Here is a 23,995-nt window from a genome sequence, read left to right on the forward strand (position 1 = left end):
GAGCCTGGGTCTGTCCCAGGTTTCTTCCTGAGAGGGAGTTTTTCCTTGCCACTGTCGCACTGAATGTTTACTCTTAGGGTAATTACTGGAATTGTTGGGTCTTTGTAAATTATAGAGTGTGTTCTAGACCTACTCTATCTGTAAAGTGTCTTGAGATAACTCTTGTTATGAATAGATACTATAAATACAATTTAATTACTAATCACTAATTAGAACAACTCAGCTCACCTGGTGTGCTGAGGGTTAGCCTTATGTCTCTCCCTCTCTCTGCTCTGGCTGTCTCCACTGGCACACCAAGGTTTGATTTGGTTATCTTGTCCTAGGTTTTCCTTTTGCTGAGTTCACACTTTACAACTCCGGCAGTGTGTGCCGGAGTTGTAAAGTCACCTCTGCCACCCATGCAAACCCTATGTCACTGACTACACTGATTTCCATATCACATTTTGTATATAGTTAACTTGGTTCAATTTGATTTAATAAAGTATTGTTTAAACATTTAACATGGTGTTAAATTCTCTTTAACACCATGTTAAATGTTTAAACAATACTTTATTAAATCAAATTGAACCAATTTAGACAAAATGATCTCTTATAAAGTAAAAACTTAGCAAATTGCAAACCTAGGACAACATAACCAAACCTTGAGTTAGCAACTCCTTCAGCTGCATGGTTTCCGGGAAGGCTGCTCTAATGTATCCTTGCCTATATCTCCTTGATGATCCCTCCTCGATGCTAGCTCCTTGGTCCTCTGGGCCAAAATAAGAGCTTTGAGACGCCCTTTACCGAGGAGGGACAGAACAACTTCCAGTTCAGCCGAGGACCGAGGAGTCGAGGAGCTATCACATAAGTGACTGGCGTATTGGGTCAATTTACAAGATCATGGTAGAGATCACCCTACAAAGGCCATTTTGCAGGATTGTTGGGAGCATAACAAGTCCAATTTCCATAGTTTTATGTGGATGGGAAATGTAAAAGCTGAAAATATAGGTTTAGGTAATATAAAATATAGTCCAACAGTCCTGTATTCAGCTATTCCTCCCAGGTTGTGATGCCATTAGTAGAAATTAAAATAAATATCCAATTGAAATTGAGAAAGAAGTCCAAGCAGATATCTGCTGGGAATATAGTGCAGCATTATATTAAGCAGCACTTAGCAGTTAAGCTGTTGAAATTTACAGATGGTTCAAAAGAGCCTCAGACTATAAGTGTAAAGTGTGGGGAATAATGTCTTGGCACACATTCGACCCATTATTACCAATTGAACATAGTTTAAATGCCACAGCCTAGTTTTTGCTTACCATAGGCCCTATGTATCCATTTATGTCGTAGTCGTAGCCATAGATATAAAACATATATGTCATAGCAATCAAATGACAGCAACAATATCAATATTTTAACACTATTTATTATATTATTAATAATATTATTATTATTGGTGTGTAATATAGGTCATGTTTCCTTTCAGGGGTGGGTCTAAAGGGTGGCACCCGCCCCCCTGACATATGATTGACCCCCCTGCTGCCCCCCCCCCCCCCCCCAATCCATTGGAGTAGAGTGTTGTCAATCTGACAAAATTTGATTTCCCTTGGATCAGAGTACTGTCACTTTGCTGCCTGTTCTGCCAATCGCTGCCTTTCCATTTGGTAAATGGATGTATACTTTAAAGTGCCCATATTATGAAAAAAACACTTTTTCTGGGATTTGGGGTGTTCTTTTGTGTCTCTGGTGCTTCCACACACATACAAACTTTGAAAAAAATCCATCCATGCTGTTTTGAGTGAGATACGGTTTCTGAATGTGTCCTGCCTTCAGTCTCCTAGTGAGCTGTTCAAAATCGGCCTCGGACTGTGACGTCACAGTCCGAAATGAGCTGGCTAACCACAACCGTTAGCTCGTAGCGTTAGCCGGCTAATGCTAGCGCTAGTCGGCTAACGCTAACGCTAGCATGCTACGTCGTTCTCAATAGCAAAGCACTGCTACAACACACACAAGTTCACCATAATCTACAAAAGAACTACTTACATGTGCGCCCTCATTTAGAAGTCTCCCAGCTAATCCTGCCTTGTAACTGACCAAAGTTGGAGAAACAGGCTTTCTTTTACTGTCTCTAGAGTTAGCTAGCTGACATGCTCTACATCTGAGCTACTGCGCATGTACGAGTGCAATCAAAGATAGTACAGAAGAAGAAGATGAAAAGAGGTCTCACTCTGTAGCTAAAACAGAAACCAGGTGAAAAGAGGATCTGCAGCAGTGAGAGAGAGCTGTGCAGTACAAGAACAATATGGTGTTTTTTGAAAATTAAACCATGTAATCCTATTCTGGTACAACATTAAAATACAGTTATGAACCTGAAAATGAGCATAATATGGGCGCTTTAAACACATGTTGTATGGCAACTGTGTACTTTGTTTTTGAGGCCAATTTAGAAGTAGAAACATATTGAACCAACTGTAGAGCACTTGTTGCTGTAAGAAATAAATTGTGTATTGCACACTTCTTTCTGTTCTGTTTGCTATTATCTCAAAACTGTGTACAGCAAGGTTTGTGTAGTGTATTGCACATTATTTTTATACGGTCCTGTGACAAAAAACCTTCCCAGTCCTTGTCACATGACCAATTAATGTTTCCACATATCTAAATGTTTGCCTTCAGAGCCCATTGAAAATGTGTACTGTTTTGGATATACAATTTGTTGACAAGTTAAATTAATAATGAATGTGATGTGTTTTATTCAACAAAATTGAATTGTGTTGTTCTATCCTATCAAAAATGTACTATATTTCTAAGCAGATTTTCTATGTTGTCTTCTGATAAAATCCCCTGGGCCCCCCTGACTGATTATTGGGCCACCCCACTTTAAAAATCCTGGAATCGCCCCTGTTTCCTTTAAGGGGCGTTTCAGGAAGCTACCAAAAAAACAAGGAACTTCCCAGAATGTGTCAATTCCAGGTTTCGGGGAAGTGTCGTCTTATCGCTCAACAGACAGATAAAGTGCTATGGTGACAAGTGTGTTCGGGCACGCTGTGAAATGACTCTGTTACGATGCTTTTCAGAGTCCTGTTCATTCTATTCGTCGTCCAAGGTAATTAATTAGCCTTAAGAGTTGGAGTTTGGTGTTTAGCTAACCTAAGGATACCTCTATGTGCTAGCTAGTTGTGAGGCAATAGCCTGCGTGTGGAAATGAAAGTCCTAACTTCTCTCAAGCTAACGCTCGCTAAAAACCATAGACTGAAACTAAAACTAGCTAAACACCCACACTTAACGTTAGGCTGCTAACGTTACCATTAGCTAGTCTTAAACAAAGCCGTTCTTTATTATTATGGAAACAGCTGTTTAGATAGCAGGGAGACTCAATTACAAATGTTATAGTTGATTCGTAAAGGGCATTGTGATTCCGTTAAACAACAATTCATTTCATTAAAAGTTGAACTCTTTGAGTAAAACTATAATCTATATGCTTTTTGAACATCAGCAACCTCATACTTGACTGGTCACCAACTAGCTCCGCTTCACATTGGGGTCAGTGACTTCTGAACACTTTGAATTTCAGTCAAACTTACAACAAAGTATCCGAAATGTCATTCCCACCTTGTGCTCCTAGGAAACAGATGGTTGATCTCTCCATTTGTAGTTTGACAAATCACACACTTTCTAACGCTGATTGTTGCATCTCATACGGGCGAAAGTTTAAACACCCAAAAGTGGCATTATAACCGGTCATTGTTTTAACCCTTGTGTTGACTTCGGTTCAAATTGACTCGTTTCAATTTTTGTTAATCAGAAAATATGGGACGTAGAAATAAGTCCTGAACATGTAAAGAAGAAAGATTTTACAATTTAAAACGTTGGAAAAAGCAATCAAGGTTGACGGGAAGACAACACAAGGGTTAATTCATTCTAAATATTTGTATGGTTTTATTGTTAGAAGATGATGAAATGGTCAAAAAGTAAAATGCATACAAAAGCGCCCTCTAACCATCAAATTACCATAGTGATTATTGTTAAGAAAGAGTGGTCAGATTGATCCAAATTTAGATTTTTTCTCTTGTATTCCCCAAAGACTATATTTATAGTAAAAACCAGAGCACATTTTCTCCCATCCTGGAATGCTGTGTGGACCAGCCAGACCTTCCTCCGCAGCTCTGTGGAGGAATTACATACGCCTCGAGATTACATACGCCTAACTCCTGGCTAGTCCGATGGACGGGGAGCATCCATTGTAGTATCCATGGAGCGTGGATGGAGCTGAGGCGGCTGAATGAAGCCTACAGTCTATGCTCACCTTTTTTTGACGGAAGCCACCTGTCACTTAAAGTGGCATGCCCTTAATTATGCATAACTTTAAGCCTCACTGTAATTAAATATAAAGTTGTCATGAAGGGTGAGCCTAAGTTCACCTACAGAGACGAACTGTTTTGTACTATTTAGTAAACCTGTAAAGTTGGGCATTCTAACGGGGGGATTTAATCCCTTTTGGAGCCAGCCTCAAGTGACCACTCGATGACCTGCAGTTTTTTCTTTCGGATTGTTTTAATTTTACAGCACTGCTTGGTATTCAAGCATAAAGTGTCAAAAAACTATCATATTCTCATTTGCTCCTCTGTCCATGTCCATTCCCATCTCTCTCAGCACTGTCTGCGTCACCACCGGCTCCACAGAACGTCCATGTTGATAACTGGCTGCTGACATGGACTCCTGCCGCAGAGGAGGGAGATACCACCTACACTGTTGAGTACAGCAGGTGAGCTCTGATGCTGTGGTGCCTGTTGCAGTGTGGGATTCTACAACCTGCAAAACAAATTGGCAGTACCAAACATAGATTTTTTTTTGGGCACCTATAGCACATTGCGCATCACTATAAGCCTGTAAACATAGAGACTTGTAAAGAAAATAAAGTTAATACTGGCCATTAAGTACAGTAGGCTACCAAACATAGTGACATACAGTATAACACATTGAACTAAATATGGCCCTGATACAGGCTCTATCTGAACTCCTTGATCATGTCTTTACATAATTAAAACATGTCAATGTCAAATGCTTTCAATAAATCAATTGAAGGAGAGGAAAAAAAAAAGTCCTTTAAAAATTAAATCACGGACAGGGGTGAATCGAGATCACGAATTTATAACGATTTATCGTGCAGGCCTACTGCCTGGATCAGAAGCCAAGGGAACAAGCATTCAGAGTCAGCTCCCCTTCCTATGTCCCATGCAGGCTCATTAGAAAATACTGCCCCCATCTGAGTATCTCCGCCCATGACTTAAGAACTACCTTTGCAAAGGTGCGCCATATTTTCCTCGCAAGCCAATCAGAGCAGGCTGGGCTTTTTTCAGGAGGGGGCCTAAAAGACACAGTGCTAAAACTGAGCGTTTTTGACAGAAGGTGAATACAGGTATATTCAGACACCGTATGAATTCTAAAAAATTCAACATTAAATCATGTAAACATGTTCTTGTAGACCCCCCAAAATACAATTCCGAAGCTGAAAATAAGCACAATATGTCTCCTTTTATTTTGTCTGGACATATGCCAGGCAATTATTGCATTATATTTCCCTTCTGTAGCATTTTTATTTTTGCTTAGAGCAGTTATTAATAAATGGTGACACAGCTCATAGACAGTATTTCCACACTGAATTTACATTTTAATGCAAACATTGTTATTAACATCATGACAGACTGTGGACTGATTGTAAATCTCCTGTTCCTTGTCCTCAGCTTTGACATCGGTGTGTGGAAAAATGTAACCTCCTGCGTCCATATATCTTCAAATTCCTGTAATGTAACTTCCACCAAAGCTGAGGACGAGCACGGCTGTGTCAGGCTGCGTGTGCAAGCAGAGAGGCGTGGGCTGACCTCGACACCAGTCGAAGCCTGTAGCAGACATGGTGAGAAACCACGAGCTGCCATGGCAACAGAGCTGTGTGCATCAGTGTCATAACGCCGCGATCACTCTCGCCTTTCATAGTTTGTGCAGACCTTTACAATTTGATGTCAAGGTAAAATCAGAGTTAGGGTGTGCCCTTCTCTCATGTAGTGTGATTCTAGGTGTTAACCAACCTAACCATGGTGTCAACCACATGGTGTATGAACCACATCCATCTCTCTCTCTCTCTCTCTCTCTCTCTCTCTCTCTCTCTCTCTCTCTCTCTCTCTCTCTCTCTCTCTCTCTCTCTCGCTCTCGCTTGCTCTCGCTCTCTCTCTCGCTCTTTCTCTATCTGGCTCTCGCTTTCTCTCTCTCTCTCTCTCTCTCACTCTCTTTCTCTCTTTTCTTAATGTTCAACAGTTATACGTACATATTTGTTTCTGTATTTATTGTTTATTTCAAATTCATTTTTAATATATTTATGTATGCACCAACAACCAAGGCAAATTCCTTGAAAGTGTGAAAAGAAATCCCTTTCTGATTCTGTGAAGTGTCAAAAGCTAACAAACCCATAGCAGGCTTTCATAACTTAAGTAAAGTCATTGAGTATGTTTACATGCACTATAATATTCCACTATATGCTGTAAAGGCCAGTATTCCAAATCTGATAGGGGTCATGTAAACAGCATATTCTGTTTGGATATTCTGAATAAGGCCTTTTTCCACATAGCATTTTCTGATTAAGACATATGGGATTGTTGTACACAAACCAACCAGCCAACATGACAACAACTATGAGATTTATTATAGGTCTGAAAAGTTGTTTTTGTTGGTCATACTGTATGAGATCTCACACCTACAATGGTGATTGAGGACAGATGGCTAAGCCCCATCCTGATTGTGTCAACACTCAGTGTATGTGTTCTGCTCTTCCAGGTGACTCCTGTACTCCTTACTTCAGCCTGATGCCAGGGCCCGGCTCCCTGACTGTTCATTTGAGTAGGAACCACAGTTTGGCCCGGGACTATGCAGGCCATGCAAAACACAGGGTTTACTATGGCAAGGAAGGAGAGCCCCTGCTGGTGAGAAACCTTCCCCTCTCCTCATTTCTCAGTGTGTACATCCCCGCCTCCTCTCCTCGCGTCCTAGTCCCTCCCACCTGAGATATTTGCCCCCAGTTAACACATTTTCGTGATACTAAATATGGCTCTTGTTGTGTTAATATTTTATGTCAGGAAAGGAACATTTTAAATACATCCTGCTTGACATTCATAAAACTCCCAAGTGATTGATCGAAAAAAACAACAAGAAAAGATTCAGGCAGAGAGAGCAGAAATAATGAGTGGTTTGCAGGCCTAATGTAAGCGATTAGTATAAGCAACATACAGTAGTGATGGGCGAACGAAGCCTTGTGGAGCCTCTGAAGCTTCTTCCTGATTGTATCGCAAAATGATCCGAAGCGTCAAAGCATCGAAGACAACCCAGCAGAAATGACTGAATGAATGAACTCGACACAAAACGAAGCTCACAACATGGACATAGGAGAGACAGAATGATCACATGCATATGGCCATGACTGAACTTGAATTAAACGACATGACTGAATTAAAAATATAAAGCCTATGTTTGAATATCACATTATAATATAATAATATAAACTACTGTGATCAGGATTTGAGTGTAAATATGTTGAATTAGGCTAAATATGAATTCAATAAACTGCAGCAACAATGCCACCTTCTACCGCTACGTAGAATTACGTACAGGTGTGTGGAAGTAGGCTAATTTCCATTAATAGGCTAATCGAATAAATTACAAGCCGCACTGATAAACCCTGCGATGTTCCAGTGATTTCTAACGGGCCGTTTGTAAGCATGCAGCGACATGAAGTCAAGCTCATGAATGCTTAGCCTACTACACAAGCCTTTTTGATTTCATTTCGTCTCGCAACATAGCCTATGTTGGAGGAAAGGCAACGCTATAGACTGAGGTATGGTTCCCACTACCGTTACATGTGGAGCAGGTGTCTCGTGCTTATTATAGCTGTATGAAAAACATCAGTCACATGCTTATTTCAATTTAATACAAGCTCCAACGCTGTTTCGACCCAGTGTGCTTTGCGAGAGTAATACAAGCTTCGGTGTCAAACGTCCCATCACTAATACACAGGCTAAATAAAGTGTTAACGGTTCTTATTTACGGTCCGTTAGAGTCAGTAATACCCCGGTAAAACATTTAGTTAACCTAGTCCAACTCCAGCAAAGGGTACGGTGTAATTTTATAGTTTTTACTGTGACTTATACACAGTGTTGTGTACATGCTAACAGACAGGAAGCTAGATGCTGCTGTCATCTGCTGCCATCAAAACGGGAAGGAAGTGGTAAAGTAGTAATGCTTGCTTGATGCTTGCTGCTTCAGCATGACGTGGCGCACAAACGTGTAATCAGACAACATACCCGATTCAGCCGTTGAGTCAGTATCGGCCCAATATCAGTATGTGATTCGTACGTCCTCGCTCATAGCTCCTCCTGCAAGCCTTCTCTCCTGGCTCCTTGGGATGCATTTTTAGTAATTGAGACATCCTTCAAGATGCCGCGTGATATCAGTTTTTCGGGTTACAGACAGGAGGAAGGAGGAAGGAGGAGAGAGGAGGAGGAGGCACATAATAGAGAAATGAGAAGAGCCCCTTGTTAGTTTAACACAAGTACACATGCTGTTGCTTCCTGTTGAATGTGTACTGTAAGAGACCCAACACTATGTTCACACTAAGTTTGTTCATTTTGGAAATGTGTTACCCACCAGCATTGTCGGGTCATGTCAACAGTCTCCTAGCGCACTAAACAAAAAGCTAAATCTCTTCTTCTTCCTTTCATTTGGTCGGCAAACGACAAACCCGTTGATCACAGGCAACATGTGAGCAGCTCCGCCCGTTAAACCTCTGTTCAGTCCCCTCCTGCTCTCTGTAATCACCTACATTTAGAATGTTTTAAAATTCAGGATTTTTTTATTTGCCATTTGTGCATACACCCAACAGTCCAGGCACATTCTTGTGCAGGCTCTCTGAGTCTGTTTAGCAGAAGTACATTTCTTGGCTAGCAGCCTGCATGTCTGGTTTCAAGGCTGTGTGGAACAATAACTGCCTGTTAGAGTTTCAGGATGCTTCCAGCTAATGGCCAATATTGGATGAAAAGATGCACTTTAAAATTGAGTTTACTTTCATGAGAAAATCATCGCAATCATCCCTAAATGTTACCAGTGAAAAACAGAACCAGCTGTAGTGTAGTGGCTTCAAATGCCGACCAAAAACGCTTGTCTTTTACTGTGACCATTTACTGTTCAATATGTTGCAGTTTTACAAAAAAGAAAGTGAACAACTTCAGCCTGACGGACACGTTTTGCATCTAGCGACTCATTTCCTCACACAAGCTAGCTCGGGTACACAACATACAACTTCTGTGTAAGCTACTTCAAAGTAAAAGCACTTCCTGTGACGGTTCGTAGTAGTACTTAATTACTGTTAAACAAATAAGGTTGTGTACTTTTTTTCACATACATTAGCTGTAAATCAAGTACTATAAGTAAAGTAAATAGGGAGTTTTAACCACACTATTAATTTAACATTTCCTTTAGACTGTTTTAAACTAAACATGAATTGCTTATTCAAGTGCTTTTAAAGAAACATTTCACAACACCAGTATTTGTTGATTAATAGGAACTTTTGGTCTTCCAACTGTCATATCGCCCCAGACCCCCCACTGACACTGATTCTTTACCCCCATCCCTAGTCACTACACTTCCACTAACCTTCTTCCTGGACTTTACATCTGCCCATCGCAGATACTACTGTATATATTCTCAACCCATTCAGCCTTTCTTTCTATGCAACAGTTACTTTGTATTTATACATTTTTATAAATTTGTTTGTTTGTTTAATGTATGCTCCTTTCACCAAGGCAAATTCCACATAAGTGTACTTATTGTGGCAATAAAACCTTTTCTGATTCTAATTATGTTAATGTTCTCTAAACGCTTTCCCCTCGAAGTATGATGAAGATCCTCTGGCCTCCGTGACCATCCCTGAGCTGCAGGAGGGACAGCGGTACTGTGTACAGGTGCAGAATATTAACTATGGAAAATGCGTCGGACTGCCCACCTGTCCCCAGTGTGTGCTCATCCCACCATCAAGTAAGACCATGGTTGTCGTTTCTGCTGCTAAGAAAGTTGTTTAGCCATGCAAAGAAATGTGCATTAAACAATCAAATTAGCTGTGTTGCACTTTTTTGTTGTTGCCTTGACACAGGCCACAATATAGAACAATATACAATCTTGCAATATAGTGCAGGCAGTGTGTGGCGGTCCACTCTTATACTCAATCTTGAATATCCGACCTTCCTTGAAAGCACCAGGAAGGAAGAGATTTAAACAATCACAAAGATTAATCAATAAGTTTTCTACTATTAAATTAATCGCCAACTAGTTTGATAATCAAGTAATCGGTTTAAGTTGTTTCAACAACATATTAAAGTTCCTCAGGCTACGTTCAGACTGCCGGCAAAAGTGACCCAAATCCGAATTTTTTAAATTTATTTATTTATTTTTTGCTCATATCTGATTTATTTATTTATTTTCTTCACGACTGTGTAAACAGCCCGAGTCATGTGGCATCCGATCTTTTCCAGTTCTGATACAGCAATTTTTATTTCGGCACCCATGTTATCCAATCTGTCCGTTCACACCGGGCGCGTAGCGTCCCAGTCGTTACACGTTTGCGCATGCAAGTCACTTTTAGGCCGTGCCCAGTACTTGAGTCTGATGCAGGCCACCTTTTTTTAAAAAGAAAAAAAAAATCTCAATTGAGCATTAAGGCCTGCAGTCTGAACGTAGCCTAATTCCACCTTGTTAAATTTGAATATTTTTAGTAGTAGTCTAGTTTGTTCACTCCTCTGTGACAGTCAACTGAATATCTTTGCGTTTGAGAGAGACGTCATCTTGGGCTTCGGGAAACACTGATGGTCATTTTTCACCATTTTAAAGACCAAACAACTAATCGATTAATTGAGGAAATAATCATCATGATTACTCATTAGTTGCAGCCCTAAGCTGCTTACGTGTTCCTTGTGATGGAATACTAATTAATGCAAGTTTATATTTTTTTTGATTTTTAGTCAGAAACAAATTGTGGAATATTCCACAGAAATACTCTTTTGAGTATCTTATGCTCACTCTAGACTTGAAATGTGGCTCTGACGAGTTGGTAGCAGCTTGTATTAAGAGCAGTAAAGAGAAGGAGGAAAAGCAACATCCAAAGAAACCATTCCTGCAGCTCCTCTTCTCCCCCATCGATCGGTCTGTTTGTTGGCACACTTAGTTTCTGCACAACATAGCTAAAAGCATATTCACAGTTTATTGGACGATGGGAGGATTGTTTGGAGCATTTCTTTTTTTTTTTTTTAAACAGCAGCATGGTCCTTTTTAAAAGTGTGTCATCTGATTGTTTGTGTGATCTATTTAAAATGTCTTAAAGCTCGTAAACCCTCGGAAGTCAGCACACGATAAGGTGTGTGTGTGTGTGTGTGTGTGTGTGTGTGTGTGTGTGTGTGTGTGTGTGTGTGTGTGTGTGTGTGTGTGTGTGTGTGTGTGTGTGTGTGTGTGTGTGTGTGTGTGTGTGTGTGTGTGTGTGTGTGTGTGTGTGTGTGTGTGTGTGTGTGTGTGTGTGTGTGTGTGTGTGTGTTACATTTCCCAGAAATATACTCGACACCAACCGTGATACTAGCTGTGGGGCTCATCATTGTCCTGGTCCTCCTGATTCCTGTGATAGCCTACTTCCTCATCTGTAAGATTGAGAGAATCAAGCAGTGTCTGCGACCGCCGTACGAGCTCCCAGGAGATGTGAGTACCGACACTGAAACACATTCACCACACAACACCAGCTCACCCTGTGTATACACTGTGTCAGACAGCGCTACACATGGTCAGAGGTAAGGCCGCGAGGCGCAGCGCAGGTCAACGTCATCGATGCTTCAGGAATTGGTTGGGCCTTGAAAGGTCAGCGGCAACTAGGGCTGCACAATATGAGGAAAATATTAGGCATGGGGGGGGAATCGATACTGCATAGTATCGCGATATTTTCCGTGGCAATACTCTATCGATACACAGACGCCAAGTATGGATCTATTATTATATATGTGTTGTTCTGCTTGACAATCCCATTTTGCAGCAATAACATTGAAGTGAGATGAACAAACAAAGTTTCCTTTTGGGGACATCATTTGAAATTGGGAAAAGTTTGAAGTTGGATCAAAAGGTAATAAATTGCAATATGTTTAAAATCGCAATAATATTGTATCGTGACATAGGTATTGTGATGATATCGTGTCGTGAGGCTTCTGGGGATTCCCACCCCCAAGAAAATATGCGATAACATTGAATATTGCGATAACGATATTACTTAAGATAAATAAGCCGTGTACTCAGTTCTACAGTTCTGCTGCTTTCAATATTCTGCTAAAATACAACAAATTGCTTTTTGAATTTAAAACAAAAGAAAGGAAATAATTTCCAACATTCTTCTATTGAACAAATTGAACATTGAATTGAATATAAAAGGCAGCACTTAAAAAAGAAGAAAAAGAATGGCAGTTGCATTTTAATTCGCAGTTTTCTACTTTCAATATATACAATTCTCGAGTGTCTTTTGCGATATGTTTCAGCCTTTTGTGATGCGTATGTTAAGGGAGTTGATGATGCGATGAAAAAAAAACGATATATTGTGCAGCCCGAGCGGCATATGAGATCAAAGTGGAAATAATTTGAACTTTGAGGGCAGTGCTCGGCGGCAACTCGGAGCAGTGTGCCATTCCAAGGCTAGCGCTTCCTCCGAGTTGTCTCTACCCCCCCCCCCCCGCCCCCCCCACAACCAGAGGAAAACAACGGAGCAGGCCGCGCAGATTTACTGCTGAGCACGTGTAGACGGCACACATAACACATAAGGTCAATGCAAACACAGGAAAAGGATCACCAGCCTACTGACAGCTTTGAGTAAATATGATCACAGCAATTCACATGTAGTTATTAACAGTGTGCATATTGCCTACAGTGTCTTCAAGGTAACTGCTTTATTTAAATAAGGTTGACTTTTGTTTCTTTTCTCCGGTAGTTCCTGGAACCATTTCCTGACCATTACCTTCCCATCTCCAGCAGCAGTCCCACTGAGGAGTGCTGGGATGTCATTACTTCCATTTCCCCTCAGGAGTTGAGCACCTGAAAGCAGCTTCTGCGCTGCTCCTCCTCTTCATGGCCTTGTTATTGTGCCCTGAGCATTGAACCACACTCTCTCACATTTCTATCGGGCCTCAGGATAAGAGACAATTTGATTTCTAGTTCAAACTTAATTGCTGGGAAGAGGAAGTCTAATTTTATCAACATTTGGCTTCCCCTCTAGGAGAGAAAAGGGAGCAATGAAAAGACGGAACCACTCTCTAGATCACTCAAATGAAAAGGCTCCACACTGTTACTACCCCCGCTCTCATTTGGCTTAATATGGCCTCAAGAGCTCTAGGAAATTGTTAACATAAACACTGAGGTCCAAAGTTAATAAAAGATTTTTACATAGATACCTACGCTGTTAAGTGACAGAGAGTGCACTTTGCCTTGTGTACCTATGGAGAGCCACAGTTGTCATTAATCAGCTCATTAGAAACAGTTAAAGCCACACACAGACAGGATCGCACAGGAACAGTGCGACGTCATCTCACACATACATTAGACCGTTTTAGGGAAGATCTCCACAGGGCCTTCCTTTGAGCCAAGAATACTGCTGTACATTCATAATGTTTTATGTGCTGCTTTAGCTTAGTTGAAAGTGTATCACTCCCATTTATTTATTTTTTTGCCCTATAGCCATTAATGAACAGCAATATAACGCTCACAGCATTAACTAAGTTTGGTTTAATAAAACACCCTACAAACACGCGGATACAATCCTTAGCTTTGTAGGGCTGAGGAGCGTTTGATAAAATTTGTAATTTGTTTAATCTGTGATCTGGGAGGACATTTTGACTCGTGGATATTTCTTGACACTTATGAATCAAGCCATTCTGCAAAAAGCCTCCGTTTAGTGGAGGCGCTAAGGTTATATGTGTTCAGTGGTTCTGTACTGTTATTGTTAATTCACTGAATATAGATTAGATATAGATTTTCTGACTATCATGATGTTGCCATTATTGACCGCGTCCATGGTTTTTCCTGACCTATGTCAACATTGCCAAGCGTGTTGTTTTTTGTTTGTTTGTTTATTTACTTCTTTTGTAATTAGAAAAGTTCTATGAGACGATGACTTAAATCATGTGTTATGTGAGTTTTGTCCAGATCTCCTGCAGTTGGCCTTGGGACTTTTTCGGTTCTGGCACTGATTTGCAATAAATGACTAATGTAAAGACTGAAAGCTTTGTGATTTGTCCCCATAAACAAATGCAGGCCAGCTGGCTGGTGTCTTTTATGAACATTTAAATCCCAACAAAACATTCAACCTCTTTGAGTTTTGGTTTTTAAACGTCCCGTTCATGTGACATCCCCAACAAGTTCTGCAAACTATACGACGATATGGGTCGTTTATTCCTCCCTTCTAATACGGCCCACAGGAGCGTTTTCCGTCCTCCTATCTAAACCAGATAATGTAACGGTCGTGGTCAAAATGTTGCAGTTTGGTTAGGTTTAGGCACCAAAACTACTTAGGCCTAGTTAAGTTTAGAAGAACTAATCCACCACCCCAACCTGCCTCCTTAAGGTGTGGACACACTAGGCCGTCTGACAGTCTGGCGAGGTCAGTGACTCAAGTCTGTTTGGTGTGTCCCGTGCCGTCGTCTGTCTGAGGGTCTGTCGGCGTTCATTTTGGCCGACCTGACATGTTCAGTCGGAGGCAGGGCAGTCGGGACTCACCCGGAAATGGCGAGCGGAATGAGCGTGACTAGAGTCTCTCAAAATCTGATGAAAATCTTTTAAACTTTTTAAACTGACCTTTGTTGATCTGAAATGAAGACAGATTCAGCAACTGCACAGCCTATTTCTTGCTTAAAATGTTTTCAGAAACATGTTTCAGTGAACTATTTTAGTACAATATGAGATCGTATTCTGAACGAGCCGCCATGACAGTCTGGCTTTGAATTTCCAGAGAAAACAAACCCTTTCAGTTCGTCCAATCAGCTGCCGGTTTTCATTTCTTGGGCAACAATACAGAGTAGCGCCGCCTGCTGCTATGGAGACGTATTACGTTTCTCAAGTCTGTCACCTCAGTGTGTTCCGAGGCAGTTTTTTGGACCTCGGGGACGCGACTGATTATCTCGATTGGCTTTTCTGTCGACGGTCGGCAGTCTGTCTGGTGTGTAAGCACCTTTAGGTGGACTTTGGTGCCGTTATACTTTGTCCCTTTACTTCCTTTTTTGCTCCTGTAATAACTACAGGAGGCCACTAGATTGCGCCGCCACTATCAACGTTAATACGAGTCATAATTGGTGCTTGAACAAACAACCTAGCGTTTTTCGGGGGAGGGCAGTATCGACATCTCTGCCTTCAGTTTTAGGTTTGCGTTGCTTAAAGCTTAAAAAAACCATCTCTCTTCTACACAACACTGTCAACAGTTTCCATAGGGGCTATTTCTGAAGGAGAAAGCTGCTCCAATTAAATGTGTTGACAGTGAGGCCTGTGGATTATCTATTGTAACTGGGACACTGTTTCTAAAAAAGGAACATCAGAACAACAACAAAAATCTATTACAATCGATTAGTGAGCGCTGAAAACAAGTCTATTGTTCTCCATTGTGTTATTGATGCAGACCTTTCTGAGGCAAATATCTCAAAACCTGGGCAAATAACAGCAAAGCCCTGTAAAATAAGAGAAACTTTTATTAATCCCTAAAGGGAAATGTGGGAGTCATGGCAGCAACAGCAGTGAGAATGAAACAGGACCTCTCCTGAGAGGGAGAACTTAACCAAGAAAATAAAAATCAAAAACACTGAGCAGCTGATATCTGCTCTGGCTCTCTGAACGAGAACAGTCTCAATCTGTCAATAGATCGAAATTAATACATGAATGAGTCCATGCAGGATTCAGAAAAGAAAGGTCCAAAGTAAGTAAGAAACAGTGCAGGTCTTAAAGGACTCCTGTGGGGGTCATGGTTCTAGAGCCTGATGGCTACTACTGGCACAACGGACTGGGCAAGATGCCATGTGGTGTGCCGAGGAGGGAGGAGTCTGTGGCATGAACATGCTCTTCATCTTCGCTAGCTGGAATAGAGGTGATAGGAGGGGTTCTCCAGGAGAACGCCCAGCTTCCTGCATGGATAGATGCTACCATACTGTAGGCAAATCAGATGGTTTGTTCTCTTTTTGGAATTTGACAAACTGTCCCTTTTTAAAACATAACCGAAAGTAATCTTACAGTTTTTTACAATCACTTTGCTACTAATTTCAGAACCTTGATTTCATTTTTCAAAACTCTAGACACAAAACTCACGACGGTCATCACTTGTAACACAGGCTATCCAATGTTCAAAACATTGCATTGTGCCTTCATATCTTTAAAGAAATATTGCACTTGCACAATCATTGGTTCAAAAAACTAATTTATGTTGATATACCATTGAAACGTTACTTTAGATCACCCACACACAAGCTACCCATAGTTTCACTGTGTCATCGTTCTTACAATCATTAAATATTTTCGTACAAAATAGGTGATACGTGTTTCATTATGGTACTACATGCAAATAAATCCCTGTAAAAGTACTGCAGTAGTAGAGAGAATACTACAGACACAGTGGAATCATTGAACAAAATCTGAAATGTATTGATGAAAAACTATACAGGACGATCACAACATAGGTTGATTTGAATCAAAGCAAAAATAAATGGAAAAGAAATAAATAGAAAAGAAAAGACAGTAGTACTGTAAAACATCAAATGCAGTGTTCCTCAACTTGCTTGTACTGTAAAAAGCAAAACAAAGAAGTGATTACTGTATTCTACATCTTCATCAACTCTGTCTTGTGGATTTGGCCGCAGGTTCTCATCTACATTGGAATTAGCCAAACATCTTGGAAAAAACCTTCAGGCATGGCGAATAATGTGGTATGAGTATATATGTATATATATATATCTATATATATAAATATAGATATATATATATCTATATCTATATATCTCAATCATCAGTAACGAGTTGGCAGAATTGGACAAGCAATTCCTCGGGTCTGCATGCATACAGTGCAGTACTGTCAATACTGTATATAGTCAAAGGTGGTACATGGGACCATAGAAACAGTGTCTGATAAACAGCAATACTGTACATTAAAGAATGATGATGAAATATTACATCCATAGATAATGTAGTCTAATTGGTTCATGCTCCACACTAATTGGTGACGATGAATCTTGTTATCTCGAAACTTTCATGATCTAAACATGGAATATTGTTTGTTTCCATACAATGCACACCCTATGCATTAAGAGTAATGCAACATTTACTTATCATTTTGAGCAGTTGTATGGATTGATAGATTGTTGTAATGAAATGTGTGAATTGCTTTTTGAATTAGTAGTACTTTGATGTATTGAACAGGTGATCTCTGTTAAATGAACACATGATCTCAGGTTTATGTGTATTGTATCCAAGCAATTGAAACAAGTGTTTTTTTGATATTGTTTTTGATCATTGCAAAAATTGAAAAATGACGTTGAGGTTCTGAAATTAGTGCCAAAGTGATTGTAAAAAACTGTAAGTGAGTTAATTAAAATCTCACACTCACGCACACACATTTTTTATTGCAGTGGATTATATAAAAATAAATGAATTCTTAATATGTTTGGAACTGATCCTTCTACAGTTCTTTAATGTTTACAAAACTTGTTTGTGATGGAGCTACAAATTGGATTGGCTACAACATTGATGCATGTTGCATCAAATGAAGCGCTGTCCATTCACAGGTACACTGTGTGACCAATCAGGTGTTTTGAGCACACCTCTTCTCAAAGGTAGTAGCAGCTGCAAGTAGGACAATTATTATTATACAGGCAAACAGCATACACATACAGATGACACACCAATTTTAGATAGACTTGTTTTCACCAAGCGGAAACTTCCGGGTCAGAAAAGTGAAGCCAATGATGAAGTGCCTTAAAAGCTGCATTCTAGCTCATTTCCACTGGCTCCAAAAAGAAATCAGTTTCTATAGAAGTCAATGGGGAAATGACCCTACTTCTCCCTTGATTTACAGTTTTTTTGGATTGCTTACACACTAAAATTAAAAGTAGTACACTATTAGCAAAACCTTACACTCAAGAAGCAAAACATCAGCCCATATTTGCACAACTATAAGCACATTGTCAACCTCACACTTGTTGCAAAACTCTACACACAGTGATTTGCAAAACACTAAACACACTTAACATACATTACACACAAAAATCTATCATGAAATCACTTCCTTGCAATACCAAAGCACTGACTGTCAAATTACCGCACCGTCCAACCAATAGGTTCAACACAGTCATCAGGTGTGCAAACACTTGTTTGCTTAATTGTAGACACACCAATCAGGTGTATAAGCACTATTAAAAGCAGCAGGTGAGTTCATCGGTCTTCAAGCACAATGGAAAGAGTCAGAGAAAGAGTAAGACGAGGAGGAGAACAAAGAGGAGGACAAGGAGGAGGAAGAAGGGGAGGAAGAAGGGGAGGAAGAGGAATCAACAGAGGAGGAATCAACAGAGGAAGAGGAAGAGATGGAGGCCATGCTGGAGGTAGAGGAAGAGGAAGACAAGAAGGTGCTCAAAGAGGACCGAATCTGACAAATGAGATCCGCGCAACACTGGTTGAACACGTTGTCAACCACGGCCTGACGCTGAGGGAGGCTGGACTGCGAGTACGGCCAAATCTAAGCCGATACACAGTGGCAAGTGTGATAAGAACATTTCGACTGGAAAATAGGTATTGTAAAAATATCATCATATCAAAAACATCTGCACGGTTTCAGTAACTGCTTACAGTACTGTATTCTATTCACTATCAGCACTTCTGTTACCTTTTCCTGTGAAATTACTGTACTATTGTATACTGTTTGTATCTACATAGGATTGAGGGTCGGGAACGACGAGGGGGAAGGCCTCCTATGTTCACAGAACAGCAAGAGAGGGAGATAGTAAACATGGTTTTGGCCAACAATGCTATAACACTCAATCAGCTCCAAACTAACATTGTCAATGACCACGCCAGTTTCAACGATATCCAGCAGGTCTCAAAATCACCACCTGCACGCATCCAAAAAAAACATATTCAAATGAAGCAAATTTATCGGAGTGCCTTCGTCAAATTCTCAAAAGGGTGAAACGACTGCGGCATGATTATGCAGAGGTGTGTATTCACTTTAGCAGTGTGATCTTGCATACTGTCTCATAATCTTTTACTGTACTGTAATATGTATACTACATCTACACTAAACTACACAATTTTGCCTGACACTGTTCTTCAGAGAGTTTTACGAATGGATGGAGAGGAGATCCAGCATGAGTTCATTTACGTAGATGAGGCTGGGTTCAACCTGACGAGAACACGAAGGAGGGGAAGAAACATCATTGGTCCCAGGGCTGTAGTCCATGTCCCAGGGCAACGTGGGGGTAATATAACACCCAGCCATTACACAGAATGGGGTCCTCCACCGCCATGCCCATATGGGCCCTTACAACACAGCACTCATACTTACGTTCTTGGACCAATTGCACAACATAACCGCAGCAAATCAAATCGATCATATGCAATACATTGTTGTCTGGGACAATGTGTCTTTCCACCGCTCTGCTCTGGTTCAGAACTGGTTTCAGCAACATCCACATTTCACCGTCCTATATCTTCCTCCATACTCTCCATTCCTCAACCCTATAGAAGAGTTACCCCTAACCCTAACCCTTTTTTTTTTTTTACAGTAAACTTACAGTACAATACGTAAAGTGACATTTTGTTACAGTATTATGAATCTCCATGTCAACATTTTGGGCGTGTTGAGAAATAAATGAGTTTCTTCAGTCTGCAACATTGGTCTTGTGTAGTGTTTGGTGAATTGACATTATATTTGTACTTTGTTGATGGTAGCCTACTCTAATCATAGGGAAGTAGAAGTGCTAAAAGTGTTTTAGGTTTATCACAGAAGAGTGTAACTCGTGCAAACAGAGTATAGTATATGAAACGTGTGTGTTTCATATGGTAACAAAGTGTGGTTTTTAAACAAAAGTGTATAGTTTTTACAAGTGTTTAATTATGCAAAGGATCTGTAGTGTTTTGCTAATTGGGTGTGTGGTTGTGCTAATTGTGTGTAGTGTTTTGAAAACACGGGCCCTGTTTTGAAAATCGTGCTTAAGCAATCCAAAAAACCTGTATTACCCCAGTAAACCCTTTCCTAACAAGTTCATGGTCTCAATCGCTAGTTCCAAGTCTTCCTCAGTACAGCATGTTCCCGGAGGTCCTTGTTTACCCGCCGACAAAACTTTGCCGGATGACTCGACCCTTTTGTTCAAACATGGTCACTTCTGGCCTCTAAATACCAAAAGGCGATGGCCAAAATGCAAACTTGAAGCTTTAAAACGTCTGCTATTTTAACAGTCCATGGTTTTAACTCACTTCATTATGATTCATGTTGTATTTGTGTACATATGTATTGGTCTCAGTAAAGAGAAGGCAGTTTGCTCATTTTAATTGGAAATGATCAAAGCGTTGTACAGTTACTTTGTTCATGATGGTGGAATAATCGTGTTACACGGCAACAGAAATGTGGCCATCCATTTCTTTTTTGTTCATTTAGTTGTTCTAGACTTATTTTAAAGCTGCACCAGTTAATACTTTTATATTAACAATGGATTAAATGACCATGTTTAATGTGAAAGTTTCTAAATGAAATGCTTCATTTGAGATTTATAAAATTATTCCTTTTCTGCTCATGAGAAGCCTTTTGTCTTGGTTTTGGTTGTTGGTGGTTACACAAATAACCTTAGCGACAAGCTAAGCTAAGCCTCACTGTTGCCGTTTACAGTTTTTCACGATCACTATGACAATTTTTTCAATACTTTTAACAACTTTCCTAAACTGTTAACGCACCAACACACCTACAACACACGATTGGCAAAACAGTTAATTTCATGTTCAAAATCACACATTGTAAACTAAACTCCAACACTAATTTTCAAAATACAATAATTCACTAACACAATACACTATGTTTACCAAAACAATGCAATCATGTCTCAAAATCAAATAATTCTTGCAAAACACTAACACATGTTCTCTCCCAACAGGAACATTTAGTCAATCATAGCACAATGTCATACAAAACACTAACATCCTATGGAATTACAGAAACTGCATTATTTTATATGTGTCAGTCAGGTCTGCCCTTATAGAATAGACAATAGTGATTGTATTGATCATAGATTGTGTTTTGCACTGCAGTTTCTCTTGAAGCCTCTCTACATTTTTGTTTTGTTGGGTTTAGTAAATTTTTTTCAAAGAATATTTTTTGGGCTTTTCCACCTTTATTTGACAGGGCAGCTAGTTGAGAAAGGGGGGAGAGAGAGAGAGGGGAAAGACATTCAGTAAATCGTCACAAGTTGGATTTGAACCCTTGATCTCTGCGTTGAGGAATAAACCTCCAAGTATATGTGTGCCTGCTCTACCCACTGATCCAACCCGGACACCATTTTGTTTCTTTTGCTGCAGAGATTCAATACAAAAAATGATTGACCCATCTCAGAGTAGCTTTATAGAATGTGGGGTTTATGAAAAAAAGGAGACAGAGACAGAATTTTCCTGGTACTCCTCTTCCTCTCCCTCGTGAAGGCATTTTTCTTATTTTCTGTGTTCATCTACAGTATATTGTTCAAATAGGTCCTCTTTTACTGTACTACCATATGATCATGCGATTGAAAGAACCTCAACACCTGAGTGTGTTTCCTAGAAGGGAATCAGCTGTGATCGATCTATTTGCATAACTTCAATCAGTTGTTTCTCAATAAATGCATGTATAAAATGCAGGGGATATATTTGTGTTTCAATTTACAATATGATCAGCTGTTCACTTTGACTTTAGCCTATAAGTTAGGTTTAGAACATGATGTTATCTGTTCTGACATACAGTGTGAAAGCATTTGTAAATTTGGCAGTGAAGATCCATTGTTTTGCTTTTGGTGGAGCTTGTGTGTAAAAGAAGTTCCAGCATTTTAAATTTGTGTTAACTGTATGCATTTTATGTCAAAGCAACAAGAAATGTGTTAATTGTATAGCCTACACAGACAGATGTTGTGCTAACTGTGTTAAGAGTTTAGAAAAGTTGTTAAAAGTATTGAAAAAAGTGTCATAGCAATCGTAAAAAACTGTAATACTGACACATTCATTTAGAACTTCAAACAGACTCATACATCACTACCACACACCTACAGTACTACCGTAGGCGTCCGGTTCCCAAAGGTTAATCCGTATCTTCCAGCCAATCAGAATTGAGAATGGTCATGGTACGCTGCTTGATTAACGCCTGGACTCCCAACCTGAATGTGAGACCTGAGCACCCCAAGACATGACATTTTTATCAAATATTTCACATAATTATATCCTGCTGGCAAATAAATACATATACGGTATTTACATAACCATTTTTTTGGTAACTTCCAATACAGGTTTCCTTACTATGGTGTAGTAGAAAACATTTCAAAATCATTCTGTAGATCAACAATGTGCAGCCCCAGCTGTAAGCAGTGAATGCGCTATTTAAAATAAACTAATACTGTATAGAAATTTAGAAGGTTTATAAAGTCAGCGTTTCAATAGGTCATAAAGGGCTGAGAAGAAAGACAAATGAGAGAGAGAGAGAGCCTGTCCTTTTGTTACCACAGTGAACATGTTCATTGTAAATATATTACAAGTGAGATGACACACAGATGCATTAGGCTCAATACCAACCGACAGCATATAGCCACGCTGTGCTTCAGATTCAGCTCACAACAAAAGCCCTAATGCACTACATTCAAATGAATAATACATTTTATTTATATAGCACCTTTCATACATAAAATGCAGCTCAAAGTGCTTTACAGAGAATACAAAAAATGAAAGGAAAGTCCACAAATATATTGGGTTTCATCTCAATTCTATTTGATCTGGTCAATTCCTTTTTTACTCCATCCATAAACAGTACTTTTAAAAACTGTACACTCTGTGAGTGTTACAGAAGAATACATTTATAGATTTATATTTAATATAGGATAAGGTAAATCTTATAGGTAATTTATCTCACATTTAGTGATATACTGTATATTACCAGGGTACCAAACATTACTTAAACTGCTGATATTATGCTTTTTGGCTTTTTCCCTTTCCTTTATTGTGTTATATATTTTTTTTGTGCACGTTATAGGTTTACAAAGTGAAAAAGCCCAAAGTCCCCCCCAAAGGGACTTACCATCTCCAACAGAAAACAATGTTCACCAACTGCTCCAAACAGCTCTATTGTAGTCCAGCCTTTACTTCAGAGACAAACGTGGTCACTTTGGAACACACGTTATAATGCTTCGCCTAGGCTGCTACTGTCATCTGCATTTTCACCCTCATACTCTGCTTCTGACTGGCTAGTAGTCCTTACCTAGCTACTGTCAGGGTACGCCCTCATACTCTGCTCCTGACTGGCTAGTAGTCCTTACCTAGGAACTGTCATGGCACGCCCTCATACTCTGCTTCTGACTGGCTAGTAGTCCTTACCTAGCTACTGAGCATGTGCGACTCCCAACAAAGATGGAACAGCAGTGAGACGTCTCACTCTGTAGCTAAAACAGAGCTCAACACACAGGGTGAAAAGAGGAGCTGCTGCAATGTGCAGTACAAAAAAAATATGGTGTTTTTTGAAAATTAAACCATGTAAACCTATTCTGGTATAACCTCTAAAAACAATTATGAACCTGAAAATGAGCATAATATGAGCACTTTAATAATTGTTCCCAAATTATATGTTGTTTTCCACTTTTGTTAACGAACAAAACTAAAGCAGCAGATACAGATATAATCTGATAACAACCCTGTCTCCTAAAGTTCCCATACAAACTAA

The 23,995-nt window shown here is 39.8% G+C and overlaps 1 protein-coding gene across 1 annotated transcript; it reads left to right on the plus strand.

Annotated features, from left to right (window-relative positions):
* The first annotated feature begins 2,919 nt into the window (after positions 1 to 2,919).
* On the plus strand, positions 2,920 to 14,311 carry ifngr2 (interferon gamma receptor 2). Its single transcript, XM_039818028.1, has 7 exons — positions 2,920 to 3,082; positions 4,630 to 4,741; positions 5,721 to 5,890; positions 6,805 to 6,950; positions 9,912 to 10,053; positions 11,612 to 11,757; positions 13,025 to 14,311. The coding sequence occupies exons 1-7, from the start codon at positions 3,043 to 3,045 to the stop codon at positions 13,130 to 13,132; spliced, it is 864 nt and encodes a 287-aa protein (XP_039673962.1). The 5' UTR covers positions 2,920 to 3,042; the 3' UTR covers positions 13,133 to 14,311.
* Positions 14,312 to 23,995: the final 9,684 nt, after the last annotated feature.

Source organism: Perca fluviatilis, chromosome 12 (assembly GCF_010015445.1).
Source record: "Perca fluviatilis chromosome 12, GENO_Pfluv_1.0, whole genome shotgun sequence".
NCBI lineage: Eukaryota > Metazoa > Chordata > Actinopteri > Perciformes > Percidae > Perca > Perca fluviatilis.

Excerpts from the sequence above, each read along its gene's own strand:
- ifngr2 (XM_039818028.1), top strand. The coding sequence starts at position 3,043 with ATGCTTTTCAGAGTCCTGTTCATTCTATTCGTCGTCCAAG. Across the intron at positions 4,742-5,720 it reads TACACTGTTGAGTACAGCAG|CTTTGACATCGGTGTGTGGA; the intron begins GTGAGCTCTGAT and ends CCTTGTCCTCAG. Across the intron at positions 5,891-6,804 it reads CGAAGCCTGTAGCAGACATG|GTGACTCCTGTACTCCTTAC; the intron begins GTGAGAAACCAC and ends CTGCTCTTCCAG.